The sequence below is a fragment of the Lissotriton helveticus genome, chromosome 7, assembly GCF_964261635.1.
Source record: "Lissotriton helveticus chromosome 7, aLisHel1.1, whole genome shotgun sequence".
NCBI classification, from domain to species: domain Eukaryota; kingdom Metazoa; phylum Chordata; class Amphibia; order Caudata; family Salamandridae; genus Lissotriton; species Lissotriton helveticus.
In genome coordinates this window covers 1,613,512,739-1,613,538,917 of record NC_136068.1, presented here as the reverse complement: position 1 = coordinate 1,613,538,917, position 26,179 = coordinate 1,613,512,739, and the positions used below count along the sequence as shown (strand labels likewise).

Genomic DNA, 26,179 nt, shown 5'->3' with positions numbered 1-26,179 from the left:
CAAAAAGGAAGGCACACTCAGCAAAAGAACTAGCGCTACTCCTAGAGGAAGCACAATAACTCCTCCAAAAGGAGGCCATCGAACCAGTTCCATTCAGAGAAAGAAACAAGGGAGTGTACTCAAACTATTTCCTAGTACCAAAAGTGGAAGAAACGCTAAGACCCTTCCTGGATCTAAGGTTCCTAAACCGATACATAAAAACACAAAAATTCAAAATGACATCCCTAGAAGAGGTCGGAGACTTCATGTCCACCATAGACCTCAGATGCCTACCTGCACATTCCCATTCCTATGAACAGGCAGCACAAACATCTACTAAGATTTACCATCAACTAAGAACACTACCAGTTCACAGCCCTAGCCTTCGGACTAAAATCCGCACCAAGGGTCTTCACCAAATGCCTCACCGCCGTGAAGGGATTCATGTATACCCTTACCTCGACGACTGGCTAATAAAAGCAAGTTCCCACAGGACATGCAAGGAACACGCACAGCGGGTCACAAAAACTGACAGACCTGGGATAATCCATACACTGGGGGAAATCCTCAACTGAACCATAGCAAGTGAAGATCTTCCTAGGTGCACAGATTAAGACCATACAGAGCCAGGTGTTCCCCAGCGACAAGAGAACACTTGCCCTGTTGAAGGAGACACGCCACTACCAGAAGGGGCGAGCTCTGACAGTGAGGACAGCGAGCAAGATCATGGGGATGATGGCGTCCTGCATACACCTGGTCCCCAATATATTGCTCCACATGAGACCATTCCAGGAATGGCTGCAACAACAATGGTCACAAGCTACAGGAAGTTGGGAAGATCTAGTGATTGTAACGCACTCAGTGTAAGAGGAGATAACGTGGTGAAACAAGGAGAACATAACAAAAGGGAAACCTTTAACATCACCAACTCCAACTGTTTAACCTCGCCACAGACGCATCGCAGATGGGGAGCACACATGAACAAGGTGAGGGGTCTGTGGACTCCAGCAGATGCGGTCAGACACATCAACTACCTGGAACTAAAGACCGTGCTCCTCGCCCTGAAGGCCTTCCAGAAACAACTGTACAACCAGAGCGTGTTGATACAAACAGACAACACAACAACGATGTTCTATATCAACAAACAGGGAGGAAAACAATCAGTCGCACTATCCAACCTAGCGCAGGAAATATGGAGATGGGCGATCCCACTTAAAATAGACCTACTAGCCACAAACCTACCAGGAAAGGACAATGTGGAAACAGAAAGGCTCAGCAGACAGACATTAGCGTCCCACGAGTGGGAGCTCAATGCACAGGAAACGCAAATGCTATTAAGGAGCTGGGGAACACCAACAATAGACCTATTTGCGACACACCAGAATGCAAAATGCCGGTACTTCGCATCCAAGCAACCAGAGGAACAATCCCAGGGGAATACCCTATGGATAAGCTGGCCAAAAACATTTGCCTACGCTTTTCCCCCGATACCACTGATACACAGGGTACTTAGCAAGTGAGCAAGTGCAGAACCAGCAAGATTACACTGAACTTGGTGGCACCACAGTGGGCTAGGCAGACCTGGTACTCAAAAATAATGGAAATGGCACAGGGACCACCCCACAAGTTCGAGAAAAGACTTCCTCTCCATGCAAAACGGAGAAGTACTACACCCAGAGCCAGAGAGCCTCAGCCTAGCTGCATGGCTCCTGAAGACCGAGTTTGCACACCTAAGACTACCGGAGACCACGCTGCGGGTGCTACGGTAGGCAAGGAGACCTACCACACGATAGTGCTATGTGGCAAAATGGGAAAGGTTCACTCAATGATGCAGCAAGGAGAAGCTATACAAGAAAATTACAAGGGTATCAACGGTGCTAAAATATCTAACACACCTGCTGGAAGCAAAACAAAGTTCATCCTCGCTAAGAGTACACCTAGCAGCGATAGTAGCCTACACAAGAGGAGATACAGGAAAGAGCTTCTTTACATCACAAGTAGTTGAGAGAATCCTGGAAGGGGCAAAAAGGATCGCACCACCTTAGAGGAACCTGAATTTAGTCCTAACAGAGCTTATGAAAGCGCCCTTTGAACCGATTCATAAGGCTTCACTACAAATGCTCACAATGAAGACAGCCTTTCTGGTGGCAATCGCCTTTGTGCGCAGGGTAAGCGAGCTGCAAGCGATGACGCTACAAGAACCCTACATCCAAATACACAATGACAGGGTGGTAATGACAACGGACCTACACTTTATGCCATAGGTGTTGTCATGGTTTCACATGAACCAAACAATACAAATACCGAGCTTCTTTCAGAAACCATCCACAAGCGCAGAGAGGGCACTGCACACTCTGGACGCTAGAAGGGCAGTAATGCATTACATGGAAAGAACAAAAGAGCACAGTAACACAAAGCAGTTCTTTGTGTCCTTCGCAACCAGTTTCCTGGATAGACCAGTGACAAAAGACACCATTGCACAATGTATCGCACAAACAATACAATTCTGCCACAAACAGGCAGGGCAAGAACTAACAGAGGGGGCATAAGCCCACTTGACCAGAAAAAAGGAAGCAACAATAGCCTTCCTGGCTAACACACCCATTCAAGACATATACCTGGCGGCAACATGGGCTTCAGTGCAAAGGTTCACTTAGCACTACTGCGTGGATATACAAATGAACAAGGTAACACAAATAGGACAGAAGGTGCTTCAACACATATTCAATAACCAACGCTCATCTTCCACCCAGCCGCCACAAACATAACAAACCGCTACAAAGTCTATGCACAGCATAGTGAATCCATAAAGAGTCACGCTGCAAAACGAATAGTTTCTTACCTGTCGGTGTAGTTTTGCAGCTTGAAGATCTTTCTGGATTGACTAGCGAACCCACCCACCTCCGCCAGAAAGATGAGTGATGAGAAGAAGGTGGAAATACAAGGTATGAAGTGCAAACAGTCACTTTAAGAAACAAGATGATAAATCATTTACTTTAAGGAAGAACTTGATAACCTTGCTGCCAAGGATTCACGAACAGATCACAAAAACAAGAAAAAAAGAATCCGAAGATGGCGCCCAAAGGTGGGAGCTTCCGCAGGAAGCATGCCGATGTCACAGGAAGTACAGCAGAAGGTGGGACGTCGACGCCCACTTGGGCTAAGGAAAAAGAAAAAGAAAGAAAAGACTACCATTCCGGACCCAACCACTAGTCTGCGGAATAATGCACAGCTTAGTGAATCCAGAAAGATCTTCAAGCTGCAAAACTACACCGACAGGTGAGAAACTATTAGTTTCTCTGAATACTATCTAAAATTTAGGGGCATTAGGTGTGTAGGTTTGGACCAATTAATCCCTTCCTTGGAGTGGATACACCCCCTTTTACGCTACTCTCCTGACCTCTTCCTAATTGGCTGAGTCCCCTCATCTTCAAGGGGACTGAGATGTGTGCTTTACCGCACTTCCCTCATCTGAGGGGTGGGGTTGGCAACAGTGGGCACACCTCTCTTCCTAACTTGGATTTCCTGACGATTCTCCTGCCCAAGTAGGAGTCCGAACCGGTGAAGCATAACTCTCAGTCCTCGCCATCTTGCAGATGGGGGGACCCAGCCAACCAGAAAGAGGCAACAAACCCCTAGAACCTGGAGTACTAGCCCTGCTTTCCCAAATCAAGACTGTCTACTGTGAGCACTGGATTTGCTCACCCACAGACTCTGGCTCCGGCCAAATCCACGAGTCTGCAGCACTCTGCACCCGACGCCTGAGTTAGAGTGGCCCAACACCACGAGGAGGTATCCCCGGCGATCCTGACTTGAGTTCTGGTGATCTCTGACCTGCCTTGAATCGCCAGTCAACGCCTGCAGCCTCTTTCTGGAGGATCCCCACCCATACGCGACCGCAGCTCAGATCTCGGATCTCTAAGATGCCCTCTGTGTGCATTTTACATTAAATCCCACACTGGCATCAGTGTGGGTTTAATGTGCTGAGAAGTTTGCTACCAAACGCCCATGTTTTTCAATAAAGCCATTATGGAGCTGTGGAGTTTGTATTGACCAACTACCAGACCATATATTCTTTATGGCTTTACTACACTTATGTCTATGAATTAACTTAGACGCTGTAGGGGTACAGGGCTCACGCCTCTGTACCCTTACCTTAGGACTAGTGCACCTTGCTAGAGGGGTGACTAGCCTAGGCCTTAGGCTGTGAATTGCAGGCATGGCATGTAGCGGTGCGTGCCATGTTGACTTTTCACTTTTCTCTCCACCAAAACACGCAGCCTGCTTGTGGCAGAGCGTGTGGGTTAAGGTGCATGGCCTGTAAGGGTGGCTCAATAGGTGCTGCAGCCCTAAAGGCCTTCCTTGGCCACAGTGCCCTTGGTACCCATGGTACCTTTTAAAAGGGGCTTGCCTGTGGCCAGGGATGTTCCAATTGTGGATACAAAGGTATCATTTTTGGAAAGAACAGAGGCCCTGGGAACCTGATTGACAAGGACCTAGGGCACAATAATTTGGGTTGCATCAGATGTCAGGCAAACATGGGGGGTAACCATGCAAAGAAAGGCCACTCTCCTACAGTGTTTTTAGGAGGTTGTGTGTTAAACATGTATACTAACCTACTACAAAAGTTCAATTGGTGTACTAGGTGCACTACTACGGAGTTATTTTTTTGAAAGGTTTTATATAGCGCGAACATGACCCATCAGGGTATCAGAGCGCTGTACATAAAAGCATGCAAGATTAACCGGAGAAAGTATAAATACTAAATATGTAGGTAATCGTGCAAGCAGAATGCGAAAAAAGAACAACCCACGTCATAGAAGGTATAAAGCAATACAAATTTCATTGTTAAATGTTAAAATGAGTGAATAGGCGGCTTCAGGAGCTATCCTTTGGCTTCTTTTTTTAATGTGGCAATCGAAAGGGTAGTCTGATTTCGGGCGGAAGAGCATTCCATATTCTCGGAGCAAGACCGTAGACTAAGTTGAAGAGCGTGGGTGAACGTGCAGATCCTTGAGGCGCTCCAATTGAGACCACCGTACTGTTAGAATGAGAATAGTTGTTTTTGTGTTCTCTTATTTAGGAATGAGGCAACCCAATTTAAAACTTGGCCCAATGACACCATCCTTTTTTCAAGAAGCTCAGTCAAGTCATGTTTGACCGTGTCAAATACAGAGGAAAGATGAAGAAGCATAAGTAGGGAACTTTCATTCTGGTCAACTAGTCTCAGGGCACCATTAACAGTGTGTGTCAGAGCAGTTTCAGTATGGTCACGTTCTGAAGCATGATTGGTATTGGTTGAGGAGTTGAAACTGTTCGATGTGAATACAGAGTTGTGTGTACACGCATTTCTCAATTAGTTTGGCAAAAGTCATGATATTAGAAGTTGGTCTAGAGTTGTTAAGATCAGTTAAGTCTGCATTTAGCTTTTTTGGGATGGGGAATGACTTGGCCTATCTTAAGGCAATCTTGAATCAAGCCCTCCAAGAGCGATTCATGGACACTCTTGAGCCAGAGTGGGAGAATGGAGGATTTTACATTCTTTTTAAAGATTGGCGGGCAGAACATCATTGAAATGATTTGAATGTTTTAATGAAGTTTTAGTTTTGAGTAACACACATCGTCTGGTACCACAAAGGTATTCAACAACACCTTTTTTTTATTCCCCAAAAAAGGAGAAACAAAGAGGGGAACTCGCCAAGTGTAGCAGAGAGGGAGTGGACTGGGTCATGCAATGCGTATTTGGTGCATTGCAGTTCTAGTTCGATCTTTCTTGTCTTTTCAATGAGGTGTGCAGAAAACTACTCAATACTAGGGATTGAGTCCTTGAATGTACTTCTTCTAACCTATATTATGTGAGTGGCTGTGTGACTGTATGTTGCCTTGTGTGTATGGGTGTGTAAGTGACTGTATGGGTGTATACGTGGGCGTGAGTAGCTGTGTGGGTGAGTAAGATGCTGTGTGAGTGGCAGTATTGGTAAATGAGTGGGTGCGTCAGTGGATATATGGATGAATGAGTAGTTACGGATGGGTAAGTGGGTGTGTAGTGACTATGGATGAGTGATTGGGTGTCTGAATGGCTCTCTGAGTGAGTGACTCGGTGTGTAAGTGGCGTGATGGGTGAAAGAGTGGCTGAGTAGGTGTTTGATTAAATGAGTTGGTAGTGTGAGTAACTATATTTGAAGGTGTATGGGTGAATGAGCAGATGTATGAGTGCTTGTATGGATGTGTAAATGGGTATGTAAGTGGTTGGGTGAGTGCTTTTATGGGTGAGGGAGTGGCTGTTGTGAGACAGAGTGGGTGTGAATGACTATGTAAATAGTGGGTGTGTGAGTGGTAGTATGGGTGAGTCGATACTTGTGTGAGTGGTTGTACAAGTGAGTGAGTGGGTGTGTGAGTGCCTTTATGGAAGAGTGAGTTAGTGTGTGAGTACTGGTATGGGTCTTTTTAATGTGTATCTGGGTGTTTGGAGTGGGAGTGAGTGAGGTTGTATAGGGGTGTGAGTGTGGGTGGTTCTATTGATTGTCATCAGTGATGTCATCAATGATGTCACTGACCTTATCATGAGTTATGTAATATGTGAGGTCATAAGCAGTGCATTGCGGGGGTGTAAGTTATAATTAAGGCTCCCCGTTTTTACTGATTTTTACAGATAAAGACAGATGGAAAACCATTTGTTTCCTACTCTGTATTTATTTTTAAATGTAGATAAAAACGGAAATTGGGTTGCTTTTTGGGTGATTCTAAACACACTCTGCTATGACTGCCAGGCCAATAGCTTTGCGGATTGATAGTAAAGAGGGTTTAACAGCAGTAGATATGCACAAGATTGATACTGAAATTTGCATATTTTCACATAAGGCGCATTGATTTATTTTCTTCGCATGTTCATAACACTAAAACCTGGCAGGCTTTCAAGCATGAGTTCATATTTATCTGGGAATGAATGTGGAAATATACCAGTTTCAGCGAAACTCTTTTCACAAAACCCAAAATAAATATGGATGAATACAGATAAAATTACCCAAAAATAAATATGGATGAATACAGACGAAAAGGTCAAACAAATAAATACCATAAAACCAGGAGCTCAAGTAACAACCACTCCTTTTTTATGCAAATGCCTGCGGTTCCCTTTTAAATGTAAACATTTTTAAAAAAATGTTTTGCCATGTGGGACCCCTGCCCCCCTCCAAAAAGAAGCCTAGGAGGCCGCTCCCCCTTATCTTTCTAGGACTCTGCTCAAGCAGAATTACAAGATGGGTACCAACACTTCCCGGTTTGAAGTGTTGGTAGCCAATCAGATATCAGCACGAGTTCGCGATAGGTCATAGAGCCACTGCGTCCCTAGATATACAATTGGAAATTTCTTTAAATTACTCCGCAACTACTGAATGTATTTACACCAACAGCTATCTTTCTGCCAAATTTGGTGTCGTTCTGTTCAGCTGTTTGGGCTGTAGCCGTTATCTAAAGTTCCTGTGGAAATTAACATGGTGAAAACGCGTTTTCCGCTTGAGAGATCACCCTGACATTTTCAAGACAGCAGCTGAAGCGAGTGGCAAACGAGCTTTGAAAATTTCACAAGGATTCTTCATACGTTGACAAAAATTAATCGCAAATAAAAAATGCTTTTCCTGTGGAAACTACATCCTAACTATACCTACTGGCGACCACCAGTAGGGGGTGGGGGGTTGTGTGTGTCTGTGTGTGTGTGTCTGTGTGTGTGTCTGTGTGTGTGTCTGTGTGTGTGTCTGTGTGTGTGTGTGTGTGTGTCTGTGTCTGTGTCTGTGTGTGTGTGGCTGTGTGTGGCTGTGTGTGTGTATGTGTGTGTCTGTGTCTGTGTGTGTCTGTGTCTGTCTGTGTGTGTGTGTGTGTCTGTGTGTGTGTGTCTGTGTGTCTGTGTGTGTGTGTCTGTCCACACCGCATATTCCCCCAAAACAGGATGAAATTCTAACAAAACCCTTCCCTTAAAGAAGTACATAAAGTTCCTCACTTGGGTTGAGACCCCACGGAGTGAAAATTCTAAAGATCAATATCTGTCGGGACTCTCTCTCTTAATTTCTTTTCCCGATCTCCACCTCTCTCGTTGGTGGGTATCATTTCAAGTGCGTAAAAACGCAAAGCTTTCCAATCCCCTCCATGGTTTGCGTCCATGTGTTTCGCAACTGTGTTGCTTCTGTCCCGTTTCACAGTTGTGCTCACATGTTCTAGTATCCTTTTTTTCAACTCTCATTTCATGCTTTTAATGTATTTTAATGCACACCGGCATTCAATCACATAAACAACGAATTGACTCTTGCATGTAATTAACTCTTTGATTTGCCACATTTTGTTGTTCGGCAGATTCACTGTGGTTGTGTTTTTAGCAATTTGACAAACTTTACATGCCTGGCATTTTAAGAAGCCTTTTGTCTTTAACCATGGTGTTTCTTTCTTTTTTCCTGGACCTTGATGATGGCTAAGCACCAATTTATCTCTTAAATTTTGTCCACGACGGAAGGTGACATTAGGATGTTTGCCCATTATTTTTCCTACCGTGGGGTCCAGTTGTAATAACTTCCAGTTTTTTCCTTAGGATTTTTACAATTTGTTTGGATTCTCTGGTGTAGTTCAAAATTAATCTCACTGGATCCCCAGTTTTGTTCCACATTTGATATCTGGTATTTCACTTTCAGTGTCTCTTCTCGTCTTTTGTCATTTGCTCGTTGCCATCCTCGTTTAATGATACAATCCTTGTATCCACGTTGTCTGACTCTTCCAACTGTTCTCTGGCTGTGTTCTTCCCAGTCCTTTGCTTCTGAGCAAATGCGACAGTCTTAAAAATTCCCCGTATGGAATGTTCTCAATCACCGATGTTTTATGGAAACTAACCGCGTGCAGAGTGGCATTAGTCGATGTCTTTTTTCTGTGTAGGGTGGTCTCTATTTTGTTATTAGCGATATAAATCAAAGTGTCCAGAAAGATCTTTCTTTCACTACTGATGGAATATGTAAATTTTATATTGGCCTCTGTTGAATTTAGGATTTTGAAGTATTTCTCAAATTCCTTTTCTGTTCAATCCCACACAATTAAAAGATCATCAATATATCTTAACCACGTCATGATTTTGTTCACAAACTTGTCATTGTTGAAGTGCCATGCTATGTGTTGTTCCCACCACCCCATAGTGAGACACGTGTATCCTGGACTGAAAGAGAACCCCATTGCACGTCCTTTTATCTGTTGGTAAATCTCTTCTCCAAAGTAAAACACATTCTGTGTAAGGCACATTTCTATCATGTCCATCAGCATTTGGTTATGTTGTTTAAATTGTATATCTCGTTCTTTGAGAAAAAAGCCTCATGCCAGTAATCCAATGTTGTCAATGTTTGTATAAAGAGATATTACATCCATCGTTAAAGTCGGTAGGAGGCTTGCCATGGTAGATCTTCGAGATGTCTTAAAAGGTCAGTGGTATCTCTTAAATATGAACTCAAGTTTAGAACAAAGGGCATTAAAAAGAAATCAATATAGTTTGCTACTGGCTCCAGTAATCATCCCTTTGCGGAGACTATTGGCCGTCCTGGTGGATTCCATGGGTTCTTGTGTACTTTTGGCAAAAAATACACAGTTGCTGTTATTGGGTGGTCTGTAGTCAGAAATTTTCTTTCATCATCATCAATAAGATTCTGTGACTCCCACTGAGAGATCTTCTTGTCCAGTTTTTCTTTGTATACTTGTGTTGGATTCCTATCCAATCTTCGGTAATATTCCTTGTTCTTCAGTTGTTGGTGGGCTTCTGATTCATAATCTGTGGTGTTTTGAATGACGATGTTGCCACCCTTGTCTGCCATTTTGATTGTTATGAGTTTATCCTCCATCAGATTTTTTAGGGCCATTCTCTCTTCCTTTTTGAGATTGTGCTTGTATTTAGTTCCTTTTATTTTGTAAATATCTTGAACCACAGCTTCCTGGAAAAGGTCGATTTTATTGCCATGTGGTTATTGAGTTGTTTTGGAGAATTAAAAGAATTGGGGATATGTTATCTCCTGTGAGTGAATTTTTATTTTTCTCATCATGAGGAAGTTGTTTGATTGATATATATATATATATATATATTCTTTCATACCATGCTTATACGATTGAAGAAGGCGCTGACTCCGTGGGTCTGAATCCAAACTTTTATTTAAGGATCAGTGTCTGCTTAGACGCGTTTCGGCGTTGCCGCCTTGTTCACTACATCTGCATTCGATTCTAGGGCACTTATATATGCACCATATCCTGGGCGTGTCTTTCAATTACAGTACAGGTTAGAACTGGAATATTGCCATGGTTACAGTGTGGCTAAACCTGTTTAACATAATTATTTTTACTTTTTGCATAATTATTGTTTTTCACATTGCATTATATATACCCAGGGCGAGCATTACTTCAGAAATCATTTTCATTATAAATTTGTTACACCTGTTACGTTTTTCACCAAACCTAAATGTGTCAACATATGTTTATAAATTCACATATATTTATGACCGTTTTTTACATACAGCATGTACAAAATTCACAGCTGAAAGAAGGTCATCCTCCAAACCTCAGTGACATTCAATAGTGAAACGAAAGAAAAGTTAATTACCACACCATGCTACAGTATTCATACTGTTCTTCCCATGAATGTTCCTAATAAAGGTCCCACAATGGTAGCCCTTCTGGTTTGCCTGTAAGTCATTGCATTACAGAAGCCTCGTGTGGATGCTCGGCGCGTGTATGGGCCTCGAGGCAAATTACATCGGAGACGGCTGGCTCATGCGGTACCCTTAAGAATGATACATTTCCCTCACGGTATGTGGTAGACTGAGTAATGCACATGTGTGCGTGCCACCGTTAAATATCTATTCCCAATATTATAAACATTCAATATTTAGTACAACTACGTTTAAATACCGCAGCAGGCGGATGCGATGTTTATGTGTTAGTACAAGAATAAGTATCGCTCGCAAGTACGCCGAACAGTGGAACACATTCTGAGTTGGGAAATTGTTTGAGGCCGTGATTCCGCAAAGCACTAAAGCTGGTGCTTGTGGCACATATGAAGTTTCTACTTGTAATCATGCCCTAGTGGGCGTGCAGAGCCGGGTGCGCGTCAAATTGCTTTAATAACGCTATCCTGGTATATATATATATATCAATCAATCTCACCACTCTGTAGATATAGTTAGGACTGCATTTCCATTGAAAATGCCTTTTTTGGTTTGCGAATAACTTTGGCACCGTTTGAAGAATCTCCACAAAACTTTCCAGAAAAGGTTTCTTTTTTTCCTTCAAGTCCCTCCTGAAAAGTTTTGGAGTGATCCATCATATGGGACAGAGAAAAAGGGGCGGGTTCCAAAACGCAATTTCCCCCTGCAATTTTCATATGGATTTTTGCAAAGGGCTGCAGCCAAAATTGTTAAACTGAATTACACCAAATTTGGCAGAAAGCTGGATCTTCGTCAATAAACTGTTCTTTTTGTAATTTTCTGTAAACATGTTCAGTAGTTTTTGCAAAATTAAACTTCAAAAACTGTATCTATCTGGGAGCTTGGCTTCAGGAGACTCATGAGACAGCAACGTCAACCAAAAGAATCACACCGTTCTGATTTGCCACAGGGGCCTTTTTTGTCCGTTGATCATCTTGCTCCTGCAGGAGTGAGGACTCCCAAAGGACACACTGTGATTGGCTGGCGTTAAAATGAAAAGAAATATAGAAGGTTTCATTTCAGGAAACAGCAACTTTGTTTAGGGACAAAGTATAAGGTGTCGGAGTAGGGGTACTTGGACCATGTGGGGTGATCTCAGATTTTTCTGGGTTTCCGTTACCCAAGTGATATTATAGCTAATTGTAATAATCATTTCTTAATTGCATTACACAAAAAACTAAGAAATTCACTAAAAAAAGCAAAGGTTAAAGGGACGTTACAGTTGGGTGCAAATGTCAGTTAAAATATACTATTTTAAAGGAATAAAACCACTGAAATCTACCAGTTATATGTCTTTCAAGTAACTTCTTGTCTTGTCTCCAAAATTAATTGTAACTCGTGCCCTCACCCTTCATCGATAATTATCTCACATATTACATTACTCATGACCTGTTCTATGATCCAATGATAACATCTGTACAACATATGAAATTAAATCATTGACAAACACTGTTCATGGCAAGGGCAAACGTTATATCCCGGCCATGCTCCCAACCTCTTTATGGTGGTCAACCTCTCACTGAGGCTGGGGGGTTGGGTTTAGGGCTCCAATTCCTCCATGCCACAGCCCCTTTCATTACTTTAATTTAATTAATTAATTTTGTAGTGCCCCAGACACGCAAGTCCCTTGCAATTCTGCAGGGAAGCCGCTGAGCACAGTGGTGAACCTGTGATACTGCAAACTGCCACCCCATCCCCCCTCGCTTTGCCAAGGGAATCGGGGTACCCCTACGATGCCCCTAGTATGTTTAAAAAAATAAAAATAAACATTTTGTGACAAATTCTGTTGATGGTGGCTGCAACACTTTATTCAGGTTGCCGCAAGTTAGTGGGGACCTGGGGTCAGCCTTGTGGATCCATGACGGTTAGTCAGTCAATCACAGCGCTGCAGGAGCTGTGCATCATCTGCGTTGTGATACATACGTACATTTTGAGCCTTAGTTTCTCAGAAACTATTGAACTGATTTAGACTAATTCTCAAACATTACACTCTTCAAACCAAGCTACTAGCTTTCTGCCAAATTTGGTGTAATTCTTTTCAGCCGTTTTTGTACTATTGCTGTTCGATTTTCCTATAAAAAATTGCATGGTGAAAACATGTCCTGCCCCCTCCGCCTCCCCCCCTCTTTACTCGTTCTCCTGCTTGATAGATCACCCAAGAAAGAAAGTACTCTGCAAAATTCTGTGTTTTGCATATTTAATCATATCTAACCTATATCTAGTCTTTCCTTCAGCCATCAATCAAAGAAAATAAGTGGTAGGTTAAGAAGGAGTTGGCCAGAACTCTCCTCACAAAAGTGTTTACATCTAGCGATTGCTGCTAATAAGTTGCACGCATCACAGCATCATGTTGTGCATGTCTGACACAATGCTGCTGATTGTTGGCAAATTTATTTATGTACATTTTTACAACGAAGTGAAATATCAATCAACCAGGGATTTGTGAAGTGCGCTACTCACCCGTGAGGTTCTCAAGGCGCTTGGGGGATAGTGGGGACAGGAGTCTGGCAGCAACATCTTACCTGAACAGCCAGGTCTTGAGGCTCTTCCCGAAGGCATGTAGAGTGGGGGAACGTTTGTTGCTGAGCGGGAGTTCGTTCCAGGTCTTTGCCACAATGTAGGAGTAGGCTCTTCCACACGTTCTGGCTCGCCGGATGCGGGGGTTTCAGCCAGGATGAGGTTGGCGGAGCGGATGCTTCTCTTGGGTGCGTAGATGGAGACTCTTTCGTTAAGGTACTGGGGTCCGTGTTTTGGAGCGATTTGTAGGCATGAATGAGTAGCTTGAAGGTCACTCTCTGCTTGATGGGTAGCCAGTGGAGGACTCGTAGGTGTCTTGTCATGGGATGCAGAGGGCGAGTCTGGCGGCCGTGTTCTGGATGGTCTGGAGTTTTCGGAGCACGGATTTGTTGATTTTGGCGTATCTGTCATATGTCTAATGTGGTTAGATTAATTACCGGACCCCATGTACAGAAACTGGTTGGACCTTTATACAGGAGGGCAAGTAAGGCAGTCTCTGCTTAAAGTACGCAGTTAAAGAGGTACCTCATCCTTTTAAGTTGAAGCAGTGGCTACCCCTGCTATGGCTTACAGTACATGTAAAGTGTTAATTTAGCAGCTATCTGGGTAAACAGTGTGCTCACAAAATGAGTAGTATTCTGGGCAAAAAATCTAAACCAGGTCTATACAACAGAACAGGGATGTACAGCAGCACCAAGCTTTGCAGAGTGCCCTGTATCCACAATTTATCAGGAATATTCAAATATCCAAAGTATCCGTTTGTCTTGTTTTTTTAGTATTAAGAGTCGGTTTTCTGTATGCTTTGTTGATATTTGTTATGTTTTAATCCATACAAACATTTTTTTCGGAGGATGAATGTATTAAATTCTGTATTTTATAATTACAAATTGCATCCTGTGTGTCTGTTAAATAACTATTAGGTTGCTTGTTGAGGGGGGAAAGTTTTGTTTGGGTACTGTTTGCCTGAGGCTTGCAAATAAAACTCTTGAGCTAATTGTCTTGTTTACCAACCTGTCTGATGAACAGTTCTGTTTCTATTACCTCACCTTTCACACTTTCAGTCTTCCTGGTGCATTGCTTTTGTGATTCTGTAATCTTTTTTTCTCTCTTGTTCTCTTTTCTCCCTTTCTCATATTCCCAGTCTATCTCATTCTTTCTCTTTAGTTTATGCCGACTAAACCACATACTCTTTTAATATTGCTATGTTCCTTACAGTATGGATGATGCAGTGGCTGAAGTTGAACTTGTTGCCGAAGTACGGATAGACGACGTAGGACTTTGCTCTGCAACCCAATCTGGGCTCTTCAGAAGTGATCAAAACTGGAGGCTTTGCAAATCTGGTATGGCGACTGAGAAAATTCCTTGCCTTTCTCTACGAATAGAAGCTTCCCCTAGCGAGAGACTTCTACAGAACCTATGTATACCTCATTTCTGCACTGGAGCTCCTCTTTCATACATGGTAACAGTCATCTTGAGTAGTGGACGTTTCCTGCCACCATAAACCAGCTGATTTTCTCTAGGTCTAAAACTTCAGACTCATACTGCAGTGAGAGGTGCCTGTCCAGAGCCCCCATTCGGCTCTTCTGTTACCATTTGCCTTATTGTCACAACCCGTGATAAAGATGCACTTTAAAATTTACCCTCACTTTAGAGAGCAAGTTCTTTTCGTTCAGGTGTCTTGTGACTGTTTGATTAAGAAGAATGTAAAGTACAAATAGAAATTGTTAATCTCTTCTGACTCTTCTGTTATTTGTTTAGAAATACCATGTCTTTCCCTGCTGTAACCTCTTCACCATTCTCTTTTCACTCTTTGCAGTGTGCCTGGGTCCCACAGTGCTTCCCGCAAGAGGAGAATCTCTACTTTCATTTAGAGACACTTTCAGTAGCTTGTCACCACCAATGGTACTCAGAAGCAAGGAACCCACACCACGTATGCGTCATTCTCGCAGTCCAAAGACCTTGGGCAGGACTAGGAATACACCTGCCACCACTACTGCTCTTTCTGGAAATAAGAGCCTTCGGACTGTGGATGAAAAGTACATTTGCTGTCCAAGAGACTCTAGCAAAGCTCATTCATTAGTGGTTCAATTGCCTGATATTGCGAGCCCTGTGTTGGATTTTAGTAGTGACTGCACTCCTCTGAGAGTACCACATGCTTTTGATTCCAACCAAACAAGTCGATTTGATGTTTCTCGGACTGGGGCGGCACAGAGTTCAGGTTTACATCCCTGCTGGGGTTATACTTTGGGCAATGGCACTGGTGTATCCAATGGTCAGCCAGGACCCTTCGCTGGAAGCAGCTGTTCCACCTCTTCCGGAAATCAGCATTCCCAACCCCCCACTAACTCGTTGGAGAAGGTAGAGTCCATTAGTTGTTCTTCATCATCTTCACCCTCTTCACAGCACCATTCTGATAGTGGTGGTGGTGATGGGTTTGGGATACAAGGCCACACACCACAGAACCAAGAAATCTATGATCCCTTTCATCCCACCGATGAAGAGAACTTGAATGGTGACTTTTCTTATGGACGTTCTCCTGAACAGGAGTTAGAGGATGAGAAGTATGATCCTTTCGAACCAACGGGGTCCAACGCCAGCTCTTCAGAGCGTAGCCCATCCCCTTACGAGGATGATGACGATATCCCTGATCCCGAGGACAGACTTTCTGAGGCACTGGCCAGTATATATGAAGATGAGGATGACGATGATGATTTGGGCCCCATACACAAAACAAGGCCACCAGACAGCCCAGCCATCACTTATGAAGATGACAGCAGTATTTTTGATCCGGAGGACAAAATATCTGGTGAACCAGTTAGCCCCTATGACGAAAACAGTGCGCCATATGATGAGAACAGCGTGCCATATGATGATGAGAGCGATGCCCGTATTGATTATGAGAATGATTTGCAAATTGACGAAGACTGTGTTCCTGATGAGGACGATGGTGCCCCTATTGATGATGACTGTGTCCCTGTTGAGGATGAGGATTGTGTTCCCATTGACGAGGAGGATGGTGTCCCTGTTGATGAGGATTGTGTTCCCACTGATGACGACTGTGTCCCCGTTGATGAGGATGTTCCCATTGATGATGCGAAATATGACCTACTTAGAAATAAGAACGGTGTCACTGTTGAGAAGAACAGTGTTGATGTTCACAGTGTCCCCATTGACGAAAGCATCTCCATTGACAATGTAAATGATGTCACTGTTGAAGAGACTGATTCCCGTATTGTTGACGAAAGAGCGGGCCCTGCTGACAGCGAGACAAACAACCCCATTGCAGACAATGTCTCTGATGGTGATGTGAAAGATCTTCCTCTTGATGAGCCAGGTGTCCCAGTTAACAATGAGACAAACATCCCCACTGATGCAGACATCCACATTGATAAGCCAGATATCCACATTGATAAGCCAAACGCCCCCAGTGACAAAAAGAGTGAAGTTAGTGCTGAGGCTGAGATCCCTAAAGCAGTTGACATTGAGGCCAGTATGCCTGTTGATATTAAGCACAACATCCCTATTGAGGCTAAGAGCGAGATATCCAATGCTAAGCATGACATTCCCATTGACTGTGAGGACGAGGTACCAGTTGATGAAGACGATGTCCCAACCCCTCTTGACGGTGAAGAACATGTCCCATCTGACAGTGATAATGACCTTCCTGTTGACAGTGAGAATGATGCCCCTAACCCAGAGGATAAGATTTCCGAAGTCTTGGCTAGCATCTATGACGACAATAGCCTGAGTCAGGAATTTCCAGGTTCAGAGAAACCAAGGGAAGACTCCTGTGTGCAGGTGGAACAAAAGGAAGTAGGTAAAGATGATAATGCCTTGAATAAGGAAAGTACAGCTGGTGAAAAACCGATCAAAGACGAAAAACTATCTAAAGACCAAGTCTCTCCAAAGGTTATAGCAGACATTCATAGTCCAGTCTCTAGTGTGGATACTGAAAAACAAGATGTGTCAGAAGAGAAGCCAAAAAGTGAATCTGATAAAAAGACATCTAAAAGTCCCTCTAGTGCAGATTCATTGCTGAAGGAAGAACCAGTGTCTGATGAGTCTGAGGTGGCGCTGGAGCCCAGAAGGAGAGTGGTTACGGTAGATCTTGGTAAAGACTACACCCGCAAAGCTGAGTTCACATCTGAGGCCGATTCCAAATCAAAATTGGAAATCAAAGTCTCCTTAGAGTCGTTTGCGAAAAAAGATGTAAAATCGTACCTTCGTCTGGAGAAAATTGCTAAAAGAGGTGGAGAATCACGGTCGCACCACAAGTCTAGGCGATCATCAGAAAGAAGGGATGAAAAGGATCGGCGCTATGATTCAGAGATTGAGGAAGGAGAGATTGTGCAGCCGGAGGAGGATCGGTTCAGTCCCATGCGATTGTTCCGTAACCGCAGTCGTGTCCTTGATCGGCCTACAAGGGTTGTAGAAGGTGATGATTTGATTTCACTTCATGCTGATTCTGATGAGGAAGGTGCTCTGCAGATAGACCTAAGAGAGAACCAAGGAGACAGCAGATGGAAAGGGTTAGACCTGAGACGGAAGATTACTAACCAACGTAGAGAGAGGTACCACAACCAATCTGCATCTCCTGGGGAGTCCAAAAGAAAGACCAAGTCACGGTCTAGCTCACGCAACAGGAAAAAAGCTAAAAGGGATCGCAAGAAGTCTAAAGAGCGCAAGAGGTCAAAAGATGCCCGATCAACAGCCACATCGTGGCCTACACCAAAAAAGTCTAAGGAGAAAGAACGCAAGCGTTCACGTTCCAGATCCAGACACAAAACCATTCGTTCCAGGTCGCGAGATCGCCGGCGATCCCGCTCATGGTCGCCTATCGTTAACACCAGTGCGCTGGGTTCCTCTTCGAGAGTGTCTACAGAAAGGAGGAAGGGAAGAAGATCCAAGTCAAAGGAGAAGAAGCGTCGATGGTCAAGAACACCCAGTGCTGATCGGTCTAGGAAAGACAAACACAAGGAGAAGCACCGATCAGAAGGAAAAAAGAAGAAGAAACGCTCCCGTTCAAAGTCACGAGAGCGTGAGAAGAAGACTGCGCGACGGTCAAGCGAGAAGAGAGAGAAGGTAAAGGAGCGGGACAGGCATCCACTACAAATGTCTACTCCAGTCATCCCTCCGCTCCTTGAGCGCCGGAGGAGAGATAGTCGCACTGTGGTGCCACCGTCCATTCAGGACCTGAACGATGATGACCTTTTCACCATTAAGAGGACAATCACTGTCAATCCGCAGGAGAAACGTGATGATCGTGATGACATGCTAGGCACTCCAGAAATCTCTGCCAAAAGAGAAGTACTCTATGACTCAGAAGGTCTTAGCTTTGAGACATGCTTTTCCGACAGGGAGCCATTGGATGATCGTGAGAACAAAAGTGTGAGAGTGTTTGAGAGGATACCCAGCAAGGCAGAGGGAAGTAGGAGGAATGCCTCTATGAACTATGAAAAGGGTCGCACACAGGACGATGTGGATGATGGCCTACAGAAAACAGGGAAAGACCGTGAAAGAAAGAGGCCCTTCACGGATGACCGCTCAAGTCGGGAAAGGTATGGGAAGAAGTTTAAAGAGGACCTGTTGTCTGATGCAGAGTCTGTAAACTCTGAGAAGGACAAACTGCGCATTGAGAAGGAGAAGGCTCCGAAAAAGGTGAAGGGGAGCCATAAGGATAGCAAGAGCAGCACCCGAAAGGTTAAGCTACAGTCTAAGGTGGCTGTGCTCATCAGGGAAGGGGTGAGCAGCACTACATCTGTAAAAGATGCTGGTTCCATTGGCATAAAGTTCAGCAGGGACCGGGAGAGTCGCTCACCCTTCATGAAATCAGAGGAGACTCTGCCTGACTTCTCCAGTGGCCGGCCAAGGTTGGATGAGGAGCCTCCTGAAGAACTGATTGTGGTAAGACCCAAAAAGGTGAAAGGACTGAAGACCAAGACCGGTATTAAAAAAAACAGAGTAACAGATGACAGCACAACAACCCTGCCCACTGGTGAAAAAATCAAGACTGTGGCAGAGAAAAAGAAACGGAAGCTAAAGACCAAAACCTCTCTAAAGAAGTCCAAGGCAGACAGTTGCAGTGTTGAGGTCCCCAGCCCCATAGAGGTTAAGGAAGATGAGCCCTCGTGGTCTGGCTCAGAAAAGTCTGAGTGCCAGCTGAAACCACCTAGTCCACCAAAGCCAGCACCAGAGCAGGATCTGACCCCTGATTCCCAGACTGTGGACAGCAGCTGCAAGACACCCGAAGTGGCTTTTGTGCCAGAAGAGCCAGAACCAGTGGAGGTGGTGGAAGTGGAGGTGGACAGTGTGTCTGAGCCTAAGGAGGAGCCCCCACCAATAGTTCGTCCTGCACCAACACCACAGATTCCGCTGAATCTACAGTCTGGCTTTGATTGCACCACCAGCGGTGTCCTTGCCTGTGAGTATTTGGTACCTGGGCACAGGTGTGTTTTGATAGCATGGAATATCTTTAGAAGCATGTTTTGATTGAGTGACACCCAGCTATGAGGCGGGTTGTCCAAGTATTGCAGGATAATGTAGTAGTTATGTAGTACTAGAAAACTTATATTACAAGTCTGGCAGAGGGAGACTCTTGTCTCCATCACGTGGATGATTTTTCTCCCTAAATGATGTTGCGTGGATGTGTAATGCCTTCCTTGGGAATGTTTTGAGTCTTGTGTTGCATCTTCTGAATCTGACAATGGCAGTTTGCGACTCCACTGGAAGGAATAGTCAGTTGGCATATTAATAGCACTGCTTGCACTAGTAATGTAAATTCTGGTCATTTCCCTCACCCCTTCTGTTTATAAGGATAGAAAAGATGGAGAAAAATAAGTTTACACAATTAAACGATCCAAAGTGAGGCACCCAACCAGAAACGTACAACTCTCTGAAGCTGAAACTCACAAAAAATAAGCCTTGTGTCTAACAAAAGGAAAGACAACGGAAAGAAACAGTGTCTTGAAAAAGAGCTTTTCTTTGAGGACGAGATCCCTCACTCACCCGAGGGAGACATGCTTAATCATGGGTTCCCTCCTCGCAGCAGGACCGCAAGGTACCTGGTGTGGGCTACAACTCCCCAATAGGAAGGAGCAGATGTGTTTTCCTTAGAATGAGCAGATGTGTATATATAGAGTGAGGGGAAAGTGTAAAAAAAGAAACTGAAATAAACAATCTCCAGATGGCTGAATTGGATTTATTCTGATGCCCTACGAGATTGGATTAAAAACAAGCGTGGACGAGGGGGTTGGTAAAAAAATATATCCCCTTTATGTGATCAATTTTGCCTAGGGAAACAGAGGCTCCTCAAAGGTTAGACATTACCTCAAATATGAGTGCGTCCTGCATAGAAATACACAAAAAAGGCAATCTCAATGTCTTTTAAATTAATAAATAGTCATAGGTAAGCCAAAAAGATTCAAATTGATTTTTTCTTTCTTTCATTCGAAATAGACAAAAAAGGGCAAGGCATGTATCATTGTATTAATTTGTTTCCATTCTTACTTAGAAATTTGTCAGTCTGTTCTTGTTTATTACACATATTGTGTACAGTAACTCATCACACACTGGCCCCGATGAAGCGACGTGTCGTAAAGCATGTGTGAGAAAGTGGCTCTATATATACTGGACTAGAAGGAAGTACAGTGTGTATAGAGTCCACCAACCCCAGAGGTATAACAGAGGTTAAAGTCAGAACTGACCTTACTCTCCAAAGTGGTAGCTTGGTCGAGCAACAAGGCATTACCAGAGGACAGTGTAAAGCATTTGATGTACACACTCAGTCAGCAAAAGGTTTCACACACTCAAGGACTGAACTCCAGGACAATTGTTTGTATATCTAGAGATATGGTTGTTTTATTTTTAGAACCAACAATTATAAAAATATACTTTTCACATTACGAGTACTCTCATGTAAATACTTTGCAGAGGAGCAATAAGTTTGTATACACATTAATCACAGGTTAGCTAATAAGCAATACAGTTCTAAAACACACTCTAGCATTGAGCTCAATGGGTTTTCATAGGAAAGTACAGTTGATTACTTTAGGGATTACTTTGGTAGTCCCAGGACTAGATCTTGGACTCAGACCTGGGGTCTAAGCTGAAACCAGATTAGCAAAAACGTTTTAGTGTCAGTGATGATTTTTCCTGAATATAAAGCTGTTTTAAAAGTTCACACTTAGAAACTTTTCGAGGTGATTCTCACAATGTTATTCAATGGGAGTAAATTCAGGTTACAGGTAAAGTACGATCACGTTACTTTTGTAACCCAGCACTAGTCTCCTAGTGCCAGCACTGGGGGCTTGACTCAAAACAGGCAGGTAATTGCGTTTCAGTATTTCGTACGATTTTTAAAGAATATTTACAGTTTCCAAAAGTAGACAGAAGAATTTTCATAGAAAAGAAGACAATGGGTTCCTATGGAGAAAATACAGGTTACTAGTAAACCCGCTAGGGATTACTTTTGCGGTTCAGTACTGGGCTGAAAGGTGCAGTACTGGCTTCTCTCCTGATCACAGGTGAGTATTTTCGAATTCGGACTTTGGATGATTAGATAGGAATGTTTTCAGTTTTCAAAACTTCACGCTTAGAGTCAAAAATGGGTCAATGTTATCCAATGGCAGGTAAGTGGATTACCGGTTTTCAGGTGAGTACTTGGTTGGTGAAGTTAGGGTTCTGGGCATAGACTCAGTGGTCCCCCAGGGTCAGGTGAGTACAGTTGGTTCAGTCCCAGCGGCGCAGGGACGGCCGGGCGCAGAGGTAGGTTGGCCCAATGTTATTAAATGAGGGAAAGGGGACCTTTGGTTAGTGGCTGCTGGCTAGCAGGCCACGCAGCTCTGGGAGCTGGGCTCCGGTCACTTGCTCTGGGCAAGGGGGGAAATAGGATAGGGCAAAGAGGTCACAGCCAGCGGCACTGCGGCGGCTGGGTGCAGGGAGCTTTTGAGCCGTCGGGCGCTCAATGTTCTTGGATCTTGAAAAAGGAACCAAGGCTGCAGGCTCGGGAACGATGACTCTCCAGGGGCGACCAGCACTTTCAGAGGTAAGTTGGGATGTCGGAGCACAGGTAGGTACCCCAAAGGGAGGCACAGGGGGCTGTAGGGCGTCTGGTGCAGGGGTGTCTTTGGGTGTCGGAAAAGCTTACCCTCGGCTGGTCGCGGTTGGGGTGGCCCCTGGTTCTGAGTCTGCAGGCGTCGGCGGGTTCGTCGAGGAGGGTCTTTGGGCACTGAACTTCGGGTCCCAGTCGCCGGGGGGGGACGTCCTCGTGGTCTTGGTTCGGGTTGGCCCGGGCTCGGCTTGTGCAGAGTGGGCCGGTTCGGAGCTTCCTGGCTGGCACCAGGTGGGTTGTTGCAGCAGAGCCTCTGCTGATGGGAGTCCCAATCGTCGAGAGGGTCAAGGCAGGCAGGTCCTCTGGGTGTCCCAAAGTTGCTGTCCGCGGAGGTCGCCGGGTTTAGGCAGGAGCAGGTTCCAGGATCAACAGGCCGGTAGGGCTGGGGCCAAGTCAGTTGTTGTTGTTCTGTTAGCAGCTGCGCGGCGTGTCATCTTCTTGATCTTCTTTCTTCTTTTTTGATAACGAGATCTGAGGAAGGAAGGTTCAGGGAGCCCCTAAATACTAAGTTTAGGGGTGTACAGGTAGGGCAAGGGCAGGGTCCAATGGGTCGCTGTCCTGGGGTGAGTACACCCCCTAGCCTGCTCCTCTCCTGTGGGAAAGGGGCAGGAGCCTAGCTGGGATTGGTTAAGACTCCCCATCTACAAGATGGCCGGAGCCCGGGGTCGTGCTTCACCTCGCCTCCTCCACCTGAGGGGTGGAGTTGGCACAGGTTGGCACACCCCCCCTTCCTGACGTAGTTTTTCCCGCCATTCTTCCCGCCAGAGTGGGGGTAGTACTGGCGGGGGGCTGGTTGCTGGGTACAGAAAATGGTCTGGGGAAGCTCTCGGAGGCGGTATGCCTTTGAAGCTTCCCCCTGTCCATCCAGGGGGAGGAGACATAGCACCTCGCCCAGGATGTGCTTTGTTTCAGACCCAGGAGAGCGGGGGCAACATGTCTGCTGGGTGGCAGCCTCTGCAGCGACTCAGCCCAGACGTGGATTGTAGGTTCGGGTTTTTGGAGGGCATCTCGAAGATGCCCTCCTGTGCATGTTACATTAAATTCCTCTCTGGCATCAGTGCAGGTTTAATGTGCTGAGAAGTTTGGTACCAAACTTGTCAGTCTTCAGTGAAGCCATTATGGTGCTGTGGAGTTAGTGAATGACAACCTCCCAGCACCATATACTCTTAAATGGCAGCACTGCACTTACAGTGCCCAGGAATGGCCCTGGGTACTGTAGGGGCACAGGGTTCACGCACCTGGGCCCTCACCTCTGGCATAGGGCACCCAGCTAGAGGGGTGACTGAAGTATGCCAGGGCAGTGGGTTCTGTGGGCATGGCACACAGGGATGTGTGCCATGTCGACTCTTGCTTTAGTTCTGTACCTAGGCACTCAGCCTGCGAAGGCAGTGTGTGGGAGCCAGTGTACAGGGCCCCTGAGGGTGGCGCAATACGTGCTGCAGCCCTCAGGGGTCTTCTCTGGTCACCATGCTCTAGGTACCTAGGGTACCATTTACTAGGGGCTGACGGGGCCAGAGATGCCAATTGGGTATTTTGTTTCAGCATAGCTTTTCTTTGTAGGGAAGGAACACAGGCCCTGGGTCCCTGATTGGCAGGGACCCAGGGCACACTCAGTCAAAGTACATCAGCAATTCAGAAAAAAGTGGGGGCATACCAAGGCAAGAAAGATGGCACTTTCTCACAGCATGTGTTCGACTTTTTTGTCCATTTCAAATGGATAATAAAAATTCTATTTGAATCTTTATTACTTACTTATGACTATTTTTTGATTCAAAAGACCCCAAATTCTAGTCTCTGTTTCTGCCTATCATTAACCACAACAGGGGTTCCCAGGCATTCTTCAGGACACTGAAGAAAAATTCCCTCTTCATAGGAAATTAAAACAATGCTACCAGCCTCCCAAAAGTTAAGCCTGGTGGGAATGGGATGGCCCAATGGGACCCGGGGTCCACTCATATGACAGGATGGAGAGTGTAGGAATCTGGCTCTGTATATACTATACCAAAGTATGGTATAGTATTCAGAGTCCAGGGAGTCCCTAGAGGTATAGCAGAGGCTAAATTAGGTAGTACTAACAGCTTGTGGTAGTGTGAGCGAGCAGTAAAGCTTATCCAGAGGATGTGTTAAGCATTTATTGTATTCACTCAATCAAGGACTAATTACACACCCTCAGACACAGAATCCAGACCAATTAGGTAAGTATAAAAGAAAGTATACTTATATTTTATTGTAGAACCAAGCAGGACTTGGCACAGGGAATCAAGATGTACTTTCAAATGCAAGACTGTTCAAGGAAATGCAGATGTGATTGAAGGTACAAACGTTACAGGTTTGTATATGCTGTGAAAACAGTTTAAAGTACACAGTAACTACTTTTGGATTACTTTTCAGTTACTTTTGGATTACTTTGAGTACTGGGGGTGGTATGCCTATGTACCACACCTTAGGATCTCACAAGAGTAGTAAGACTTTATATACTTTGCAATTGAGTTCTCTTTTTCTCCATACAACAGCAGTTCAACACTTAGACATTTTTAGGCCCAAAGTCTCTAAACATGGGTTCTTATGGGAGAAAAGTGTTTGCGGTTTCACAGGTAAGTACATGAGTTAAGAGTGGGAGTTTTTGGGGTTAGGACCAAGGTCCAGATGGGCACTCAAGTGGCGCCACCAGCTGCACTGGAACGGACCGGTGCAGAGTGCAGGGGCCTAACGTTAGCCAGTGGGGCTAAGGTGGCCTTCGGTTAGGGACTGCTGACGAGCACGCCACTTGGTTGTGGGAGTAAAGCTCCTGGGGGTTAAGGTCAGCACTGCAGGGGCAAGGGCCAACACAGGAGCTGCACTACCTGCGGCACTGGGGAGGCCGGGTGCAGGGTGCAAAAACTACATCGGGGACCTTTGCATTTCAATGGAGACTTTACGTTGGGCTAAATTGCTGTATGCTCCGGCAGAGGGACTTTTTGAAAGCAACCACCGGCTGGAGAGTTGGGATCTTGGGGGATGCCTGGACACTGTTGGTTGGGCCACCCAAGGCCGTGGGGTGTCTGGTGCAGGGGTGTCTTCTGGCTTTGGGTGTTCTTACCAGTTATAGTCAGTCGAGCGGGCCCTTCGGTTGAGGCTGCAGGCATCATCTCAAAGCTTGAGGGAGGTCGGGGATCACCAGATTCCAGGCCAAGATCGCTGGGGAGACCTCCTTGTAGTGTCGGGCAACTTGAACTCAGGCACTGCCAGTCTGGTGCAGAGTGGTGCAGAATCACGGAGTCGCTGGGCCCTGGATTTTGTGGGCGCGAGTCTTTGCTTGAGCAAATCCAGTGCTCAAAGGAGACAGAATCTGTAAGATGGTTGCAGGGCAGGTCCTCTGGGCTCGGTGAGTTGCTGGCTGCTGTACGCACTAAGGTTCTTGCTCTAGGCAGGTCATAGACGGGCCTGGCCGGTAGGGCTGGGGCCAAAGCAGTTGGTGTCCTCCTTCTTCCTGGGTCAGCACAGCTCTTCAGTCCTTCTTTCTTCCTTGAATCTCAGGATGCAAGTTTCAGGGTTGCCCTTAATACCAGATTTAGGGGCATTAAAAGGTATGCAAGTGGGGACCAATGCGTCCCTTCCTTGAGGTGGGTACACCCCCTATTATACCACCTTCCATTGGGAGGGGGGATGAGCCTTTCCTTAATTGGCTGAGTCCATCCACAAGATGGTGCGGACTGAGATGTGTGCTTCACCTGCCCTCTCCCACCTGAGGGGTAGGATTGGCAAAGGTGGGCACATCTCTCTTCCTTGCTTGGTTTCTCGCCGATTCTCCCGCCCAAAGTGGGGGGACCGAACCAGTGGGAGCCAGTTGCTGGGGACAGCAAAAGGCAGGGACAGCTTC

The 26,179-nt window shown here is 45.2% G+C and overlaps 1 protein-coding gene across 7 annotated transcripts in view; it reads left to right on the top strand.

Moving 5' to 3' along the window:
* Window positions 1-26,179, top strand: part of SCAF1 (SR-related CTD associated factor 1) — a 438,521-nt gene that overhangs the window by 220,810 nt on the left and 191,532 nt on the right. For all 7 annotated transcript variants that reach the window (XM_078655270.1, XM_078655274.1, XM_078655269.1 and 4 more), the window contains 2 exons: window positions 14,427-14,551; window positions 15,028-19,632. In XM_078655270.1, coding sequence (XP_078511396.1) covers window positions 14,427-14,551; window positions 15,028-19,632 — 4,730 coding nt within the window. The remainder of the gene's footprint in view (window positions 1-14,426; window positions 14,552-15,027; window positions 19,633-26,179) is intronic.